The 9,895-nt window shown below is 41.8% G+C and overlaps 1 gene segment (V, D, J or C); it reads left to right on the top strand.

The window, feature by feature from the left end:
* The first annotated feature begins 751 nt into the window (after window positions 1–751).
* LOC115136088 (uncharacterized) lies at window positions 752–9,548 on the top strand. Of its 5 annotated transcripts, one of them has the most exons (6): window positions 753–933; window positions 2,169–2,486; window positions 2,633–2,908; window positions 3,224–3,319; window positions 6,559–7,590; window positions 8,903–9,548. That transcript is itself a non-coding variant. In a coding variant (5 exon segments), coding segments are annotated over 5 exon segments (729 nt in total).
* The last annotated feature ends 347 nt before the right edge of the window (window positions 9,549–9,895 follow it).

Below are 9,895 nucleotides of genomic sequence, written 5' to 3'. Positions count from 1 at the left end.
TTACAGTGAGCCCGTATATACGAAAGTTGCATTTGCCATTTATTACTTAGCTAATAAAAAATACATAGTATAAAATCGGTGACTCATTGTTATATTTATCCTGATACCAGATTCGAATTTACGCAACTCTAACACTAACCTAGATCCGGTAACAAGCTCGAGCTCCAACAGATATCTAAAAACTTTTGACAATTTCAGACACTGCTTTCTAAGTTTTGCGTTTGTGCAATAAACTACTTGAGGGAACTGCTACTTGTAGGAAACCTCTGTCCACTAACTAACCACAGGTTGTTGTTTCACAGCGTTCTGTTATTTCCTTCATATACTTTGAGTTCCAACCAGTCTTTAGGTAGAGGTTTCTTTGATCTCCCTGTGAAACTGTGAATGTGCAGACCGCTGACGAGCAGGTGGTATGGCCTCAACCAATCAAGAGCAAAATAATTAGGTCTCTGAGTGGTTCTTACTCTAGCACACATTCTGTACCAACTGAGAACTTTAAAGTAACTTTACATGTCTCTTAGGATTTTAGCCAAATGAAATACTAATTCTGAGAGTTGTGTGAGCATCATATTTTAGCTTTATTAGTTGTGGATCATGTCATTTAGAGTGATAGATGGATAAAAAGGTAGGTACACTGTTGGGGGAAAATGGTCTCTTGTAGAAAGGAAAGAGTTGTGGTTTTGGCACTTGTGAGCTGCTTAGTTCTGCAGTGGGTGTTTTCATCCATTGGACAGGAAGACATGACGGGGAATGTAAGTGTTTGTGTGAGTGTGCATGCGTACTTGCTTCATGATCAGCTAGTGTGTCTGAAAGACACAGACATACCGGTACACAGAGTCTTTGGCTAGAGGGTGTAGGTCTGCCTGTTCACAATGCTGTTGCCACAAGCTTTCTCTCTCCTAACCATCCTCACCCTCTCTACCCCATTTACTGGTGAGTATTTCTGTCTTATTGTTGCATTTTGGTTGGATTTATCTATTAGTTGTGCAGTTGTACAATGATTCATTGTAAAAAAAATTGTAAGCTACAGTAGTATTTCAGGGTGATTCGTCCATTCAGTGGTTTAGTTGTCTGAATCAACATACTGTAACAGTTGAAAACCAGTTATTGATTGACCAGTCAATGTAGATATGAATATTATATTGTAACAGCTATTTGGGTTTGCTTTGTTTCAGTAGCGGTCCGTGCTGTTTTTTATGAGGATGGCCTTATTTCTATTACAGCATATTGGATGACTGTCATTCATATTCCATTCACCCAGCTCAATGTAACACTGATAGGTTTATGCTACAACATGATACAAAAATGTTCCCTATACCCATCATGAAGTTGCTTCCATCTAGCCTATGAATTCAAGTTTACAACGTATGTGCACAGGTTGTGAGAAAAATTTCAGTAATCAAGGTAACCGACAATTCAATACCGCTTTGCACACTCTTGCCTGCATCTAGCTTATCTACGGTGTAATCAATAGTACAAACAGTTGTAAACGAGAGTTTGTATTGGACAAATTGAGGTAAGGTATGTTTGCTTCCGTTTAAGAAATGTTTTTCAACAGAATTGGCGGAATGAATACACCCCTGTTCACCTGCACACACAGTTCACTTTCAATACAGCAACATACAAACAGCATGATCACTTTTCTCATTGTATAATTTCTTCTTGCATATACACACTCTCCTCTTCTCATCTTTTCCCTTCGCTTGTGGACTTCAGTGCACAACAAAACCACTCTCTGTGAGCAGGCGAAAAAACCTTTCCAAGCCAAACCTTCATACCATAAGCGCTCAACTCTACACACAGCCTACTTCATTGTCACCATATTAGCTAATGTCATAGTCAACATAGCTTAAAGAACTAATGCATTAGTAAACCCCTTCCTCTGAGGAGTCTGCTTTGGTTGCATGAATCTGGAACATCAACTTTTAGCCACTTCATATAGGTATTTTCAGTACTGGACGTATGTAAATAGTATGGCCTAATATAGCATGATCTTAATATGGGATGAACTTTGTTGTTATTACCATTATTTGTATTTTTGTTAATTTCCTTTACTCTCACGTAGTATCATGAGTGTACAGTATCCTGAATATGAATGAGCACATAACCTGTGTCCTATTTTATTGTGTTAACTTTGGATTGAAAAAAAATCCTGTTTGGTTCCGCAGGTGTTAAGGAGACCGTTAGAGCAGCCAAAGGCAGTCCTTCCCACCTTCCTTGTCCCTCACCCTTTGGATTTGATGGGAAAGTTGTTTTTAAATGGAAGAAAACGGGAAGTCCTGGCATTATTTGCGAATACAATGTGAATAGAGAAATCAGTTCAGTCGTATCCTGTAAATCTCAATTCAATGTAACCGGACAACCTCCTAAACTGTATGTTACAGAGCCAAAGAGCACCGACTCTGGTCTATATACCTGCTTCATATCAAGAGTCATACCACCACCAACCATTGAGGAATCCTCCGCTGTTGATCTTCAAGTTACAGGTCATTTATCTCGTTGAAGATATCACTTTATAAACACGTGTTTACTGGTTTTTGTGTCTCTAAATCAAAGCATACAGTAGGATATTAGAATGGCATTTACAGTCTTTTCACTGTCGTTCTAGTTCCAATGCTATTCTCTTTTGCAGTGCTTCCAGGTCTAGTCCTAGAGAGGCAGAACAGCAGTGATCCTGGCTGCATTCAGCTTCTCTGTACTTTGGAGGGCCTTGACCCCCAGGACGTCAACTTCACTTGGACCCGACAAGGTCAGGGTTCACCGGAGACACTCTTGACCAATCACAGCCCCTCTAAACAGAGCAGCTTTCTGACCCTGTGCCAATCAGTGTGGAGAGAGGGTGACACGATCACCTGCAATGTCAGACTCCTAGCCAATAACACCGACCTGAGCATCAGACTTCCCTACAGTGAGTGGGTGACATTCAGACATAATACATGTACTGTTAAGTAGTGCAGTCTACTTTTAATAGTAATTAACTTCTGCTTTTGTTATTTTTCTCCCTCTAATTCATTGGTTGACTGTTAAGTGTAACCTGACAAGATTCTTGACACACAAGGTCATAGAAAAACTGTGATAAACAGACACTGAACAGTGGGGTTAGCTAAATCAGGTTGTTATTTTGCCCCAAGCTTCACAATCACATATGGCAGGCTGGACACTTTGATTGATGACACTATCTATAACGATAAATCTCTGACCCTTGATGGTCTTGTTGTTTCAGAGACCTACCATGAGAACAACCTTTTGACTATCATCTGTGTCAGCACAACCATCGGGGTTGTGGCCATCGCAGCTGTCACCATAAGTATTTACAAATGTAAGTCTTGTAGTCTATAGTGATTTTTTGGGTCAGTGCTTTCTTAAGCTTACACAATTTATACATATTTTTCTATTTACACAAAAGGCCATGTAAGTTCCATGGTCAATTACTTTATTCACAGGCTTGATCATTTGAGGTAACTCTCAAGTCACTGGTCTTGTAACCAGTTCACTTTAAATTGTGGTTTGTTGTTTGGATTCACTGGAATCCTGAACAAAGAAAGCAGAAGTGGACCATTACTTACAGACAAAATCTTGGCCACAGCGTCACCTTACATTTCAAAGTGATATTTACTCTCATTGGAGAAAAATTCAGCCCCCTCATACTCAAAGAGGAAATGACTACCTTCCCACCACCCCTGCTGTTGACGCCTTTGCCTGCTATCTTATGTTGACATCCTGGCTTGTAGGCTACCAATTTATGGACTAAACCACGAATCACATCAGCTTCCATTTTAGAACTCAGTGTGTTGGAACACGCCCGCTCTGCAGCGCTCTCATCACCAACACCTCTCTCCAGAATTTTTCGTCGAGTTCCTCCTTCGACTCCCTGACTGGCTCTGGTTCACCCCTTGGCTCCGCCGACCACCCCGTGTGCCCCTCCAAAAAACATTTTTTGGGCTGTCTTTTGGGCTTTCTACCTGGCTGCGAACCCCAGATTCGTCGCTGTCCTCCCTTCTCTTCTTGAGTCTCCCTCCAAGGAAGGCGATTTCCTCCCAAGTCCAGGATCCCTTTCCATCCAAAATCTCCTCCCAAGTCCATGATACTTTCTACACCTCGGCACGCTGCTTGGTCCTGTTGTGTGGTGGGATCTTCTGTCACGATCGTCTAAAGAATTAACGGACCAAGGCGCAGCGTGCGTAGAGTTCCACATGTTTAATAAATTAAATTCACAAAAAAAATACAGAACAAACGAAGAGTGAAGTAAATGCAGTGCTCAACAGCAACTACACAAAAACAAGGTCCCACAAAAACCCAGTGGGAAAAGGCTGCCTAAATATGATCCCCAATCAGCTGGGAACCATACCAGGCCAACATAGACAGATAATAACCTAGATAACCCACCCTAGTCACACCCCGACCTAACCAACATAGAGAATAAACGGCTCTCTATGGTCAGGGCGTGACACGGGGATTCTATGCAGGGCATGCAACTACAGGTGAGTCATTTTCAGCATATGGACTCTGTGAGGTCTGTGCAAAGACCTACAGTTCCTTCAGAAAGTATTCATATTCCTTGACTTTTTCCACATTTTGTTGTGTTACAGCCTGAATTAAAAATGGATTAAATTGAGATTGTGTGTCACTGATCTACACACAATACCTCATAATGTAAAAGTGAAATTATGTTTCCAGACATTTTAAAAATGTATAAAAAATGAAAAGCTGAAAGGTCTTGAGTCAATTAGTGTTCAACTCGTTTGTTATTGAGTAAAAATGTGCTTAACAAGTCACATAATAAGTTGCATGGACTCACTCTGCATGCAATAATAGTGTTTAACATGATACACACATAGAATTATCTGTAAGGTCCCTCAGTCGAGCAGTGAATTTCAAGCACAGATTCAACCACAAAGACCAGGGTGGTTTTCCAATGGTTCGCAAAGGGCACCTATTGGTATATGTGTAAAACAAAAAAAAAACATTGATTATCCTTTTGAGCATGGTGCAGTTTTTATTACACTTTGGATGGTGAATCAATACACACAGTCATTACAAATATACAACGACCCTTCCTAAGTTGTCAGAGAGGAAAGAAACCACTCAAGGATTTCACCATGATTTTAAAACAGTTACAGAAATTAAAGGCTGTTAGAGGACAAAACTAAGAATGCATCAACAACATTGTACTCCACAATATTAAAATAAATGAGTAAAAAGAAGGAAGCCTATATAGAATACAAATATTCAAAAAAGTAATACTGCCAAAAAGAATTGCTAAGAAATAAACTTTTGGTCCTGAATACAAAGCGTTATGTTTGTGGCAAATCCAACACAACACATCACTGAACACCACTTCATATTTTCAAGCATGGTGTTGGCTGCATCATTTGTATGCCTGTCATCGGCAAGGACTAGGACGTTTTTTAGAATAAAATGAAAGGGAATAGAGCTAAGCACAGGCAAAATCCTAGAGGGAAACTTGGTTCAGTCTGCTTTTCAGACACTGGGAGACAAATTCACCTTTCAGCAGGACAATAACCTAAAACACAAGACCAAATCTACACTGGAGTTGCTTACCAAGAAGAAAGTGAATGTTCCTGAGTGGCTGAGTTATAGTATTGACTTAAATCTACATGAACATCAGGGGAGGTTGCTGTGGGGAGGACGGCTCATAATAATAGCTGGAAGAGAGCGAATGGAGTGGGACCAAACCATGTTTTTGATGTGCTTGATACCATTCCACTCATTCCGCTCCAGCCATTACCATAAGCCCGTCCTCCCCAAATAAGGTGCCACCAACCTGTGTTGAACATCTATGTCAAGACCTAAAAATGGTTGTCTAGCAATGATCAACAACCAATTTGAACATAATAATGGGCAAATATTGTACAATCCAGGTGTGCAAAGCTCTTAGAGACTTACCCAGATTGACTCAGCTGTAATCGCTGCCAAAGGTGATTCTAACATGTATTGACTCAGGGGGATGAATGCATATCTTGACTAGATAAGTTGTGAAAGCGTTTTATTTTCCATAAAAAAAATGTATATTTTTTCTTCCACTTTGACATTAAAGAGTACTTTGTGTTGACAAAAAATGACAATAAAATCTATTTTAGTCCCACTTTGTAACACAACAAAATGTGGAAAAAGGCAAAAGGTGTGAATACATTCTGAACGCACTGTACAGTATATACTGTTACGGCTGTCGTCGGAATGAGACCAAGGTGCAGCGTGGAAGGCGTACATTTGGAATTTATTAAATGAACAACCCAAAAAAACAAGAAAGATAAACGACACATAAAGTAATGTAACGCTAAACCAGCAACTAACAAAAACAAGATCCCACAACAGAAAGTGGGAAAAAGGGCTGCCTAAGTATGATCCCCAATCAGAGACAACAATAGACAGCTGCCTCTGATTGGGAACCATACTCTGCAAAAAAAACAAAGAAATAGACAACATAGAATGCCCACCTCAAATGCCCACCTCAAATCACACCCTGACCGAACCAAATAGAGAAATAAAACATCTCTCTAAAGGTCAGTGCATGACAGTATCCCCCCCCCCCCAAAGGTGCGGACTCCCGGCCGGAAACCTGAACCTATAGAGGAGGGTCCGGGTGGGCATCTACCCTCGGTGGCGGCTTCGGTTCGGGACGTAGCCCCTGCTCCCTACGCTGATCCCTACAGAGGCCTGGGAACCCCCGCTGGGGGCTCTGGACTGCAGATCGTCGCTGAAGACCCCGGACTGCAGACCGTCGCTGGAGGCTCCGGACTGGGGACTGTCGCTGGATGCTCCGGACTGGGGACCATCGCTGCAGGCTCCTTGCCATGGATCATCGCTACAGGCTCCGGGCCATGGATCATCACTGGAGGCTTCGTGCCATGGATCATCACTGGAGGCTCCGGGCCATGGATGATCACTGGAGGCTTCGTGTCATGGATTATCACTAGAGGCTCCGGGCCATGGATCATCACTGGAGGCTTCGTGCCATGGATTATCACTGGAGGCTTTGGGCCATGGATCATCCCTGGAGGCTTCATATGTGGAGCCGGAACAGGTCTCACCGGACTGAGGAGATGTACTGGCAGCCTAGTGAGTGGAGCTGCCACAACACGTCCTGGCTGGATACCCACTCTAGCTCGGTGTGTGTGGAGAGCTGGCACCGGATGCACTGGCTATGACGGCGCACTGGAGGCATAGTGCGTAGAGCCAGCGCAGGACACACAAGACCGTGGGGGCGCACCGGAGGTCTGGAGCACAGAGCTGGCACAACTCGTCCTGGCTGGATACCCCCCATAGCCCGGCAAGTGCGGGGAGCTGGAACAGGCCGCACTGGGTTGTGCTGGTGAACTGGGGATACCGTGCGAAGAGCTGGCGCAGGATAACCTGGGCCGAAGAGATGCACCGGAGGCCAGGAGATGGGGGCTGCCTCTCGTGCTTGCTTCGTTGAGCCAACTCCTCGTAACGTAGCCGTTCCGCTTTAGCTGCCTCCATCTCCTCCTTCAGACGGCGATACTCTCCAGCCTGCGCCCAGGGTCCTTTCCCGTCTAAGATCTCCTCCCAGGTCCATTCCTCCTGACCACGCTGCTTGGTCCTTTGGTGGTGAGATTTTCTATTACGGCTGTCGTCGTATTGGGAAAAAGGTGCAGCGTGGTAGGCGTATATTTAGAATTTATTAAATGAACAACCCAAAAAAACAAGAAAGATAAACGACACGTAAAGTAATGTAGCGCTAAACCAGCAACTAACAAAAACAAGATCCCACAACAGAAAGTGGGAAAAAGGGCTGCCTAAGTATGATCCCCAATCAGAGACAACGATAGACAGCTGCCTCTGATTGGGAACCATACTCGGCAAATAACAAAGAAATAGGACAACCCCAAATCACACCCTGACCTAACCAAATACAGAAATAAAACGTCTCTCTAAGGTCAGGGCGTGACATATACAGTATTTCCATACTATGAGGTTGAAATAATACTGTGAAATTGTGAAAATTATTATAATGCCCTTTTAGTGCAAGAGCTGAAATATTAGCCTGTTTTGGTGGAATGGAGTTTTGGTGGTGACTGGTGACATCACCTGGCGTTAAATGAATTAATAGACCAATAAGTAAGAGAGTTTCAAACCTCTCTGCCAATAACAGCTAGTTTTCAGTTTTCCCTTCAGACCACTCCCAGACAGTCTTAGCAAAATTGTTGCTTGAGAAATTGCTCTTCGCTAGGAAGCTATTTTTTGTTTATTTTTGACCATTTTAATTTAAAACAATCACAGTAAGGTTCTTAATTTTTACCCAGAAATTGTTTGATATTGGACCTTTAACCTTTAACATGACACAATTTTATTTTTCATTCACCACATATCAAAATGATGAATCACTTCTAGACTTTAGACTAGCGCATTGAAGTTGCTGTGTCACACCGGCACTATTTTTGGCAAAATGTTTTGATTTTAATTAGCCTTTCATGTCCCCGGAACACCAGTTGCCCAATCCTACTCTAGAAAAAAAATGGGTGCCCCTGAGCTCAGCACAGCTCAGCTCAAATCTCAATATGACCTTATAGTTCCCACAAACTTGTCATACAACACAACAGAGGTGTGAAAAATTAAGCTAAATTGAGAGTTACCAATGTTTTTCAAGAGTAGTACGGTATCAATCAGCCCACATGCAAAATGCTATTTTAGTATGTGCTTTATTTAATATGTTGCATGATCGTCTAAAAAAATATTGGATACAAATGCATTTATGGTGTTACAGCTCTGTTACAGCTCTGTTTAAAAACTGTCATTTAATTTGATTAATCTGTGCTATTTTGCACCACCAAAATGTTGATTGGAACGTAGTAGTAGGCAACTATTCAGCTTAAGAGTCAACACAAAATGTGATTAGTTGATTGGCCTTCTCCCCATGCAGGTCGGCAGAGGACCAATGAAGGTGATTCCGTCTCATATAACAACAAGGTGTACGAAAACTTCAGTTTCAGCACACAAACCCAACAGAGACAGACGACCACTGCGTCCATCCAGGAACAATGCATTTATGAGAACTAGACAATCTTAATTTCACTCTGACATCCTTGTTTCTCTTTTCATCCGAGTTCATAGATGCGACATTATGACATTGTCAGCAGTAAGATTTTAGTTTGATTTCCAAAAAGACAAGGCCTGTAGCTTGTCCATTTCTATTTTCTGATTATTATTTTTTGGGGGTTCAGAGTTTAACAGGTTAAAATATATCTGACAATCACGCAAAACCTCTTTCCAAACATTCACTCTAGGCATACATTGGGTGGTTGCCATTGATATCATTAAATTGTATATAACGATTTCCTCTTGCTGTCCTTTTTAATGTGATATAAAACCTTACTGTGCATGTGTGAATCACTCTGGATAAGAGTGGTTGGGCCAATGACTACTGGTAAATTAATGTAATGTCCTCAACACTTGCTTGGGACTTATTTTCTATGAGATTTGCATGTTCTGAATATCAATCCTGTGGAAATTCATTGCTAAATTAACATGTATGTAAATGGTTTAATGTACTGGTTATCTGCGTTGAACCTGCAGACTCATGACTTTTCTTGACTTGTTCAGTTATTACAAGTACACATTGGTTGTTCCAGAAAAGGTTGAACAACTCTTAGTTACTGTTTTAGTGCCAACATTGGTGTCAATGCTACGGTCTGTTTTCATGTGACTGGAAACAATTATGGTGCAGTCTATCATGTTCACCACTCAGCAATGTTGCTGTCCACTTCTGCAGGCCCCTCAGCCATTTTCGCCATCATTGATTGCAGTATTCTTTTTGATGTGGAGTTTTTTTCACAGTTCACAGTTTTATGACTTTATGACTTTTCACAGTCTTCAGAGTGAACAATTCATAATTTCTAAAGGTCTCTTTTTGCTC

This window comes from Oncorhynchus nerka, linkage group LG10 (assembly GCF_034236695.1).
Source record: "Oncorhynchus nerka isolate Pitt River linkage group LG10, Oner_Uvic_2.0, whole genome shotgun sequence".
NCBI classification, from domain to species: Eukaryota; Metazoa; Chordata; class Actinopteri; order Salmoniformes; family Salmonidae; genus Oncorhynchus; species Oncorhynchus nerka.
This window is presented reverse-complemented; position numbering and strand designations above follow the sequence as displayed.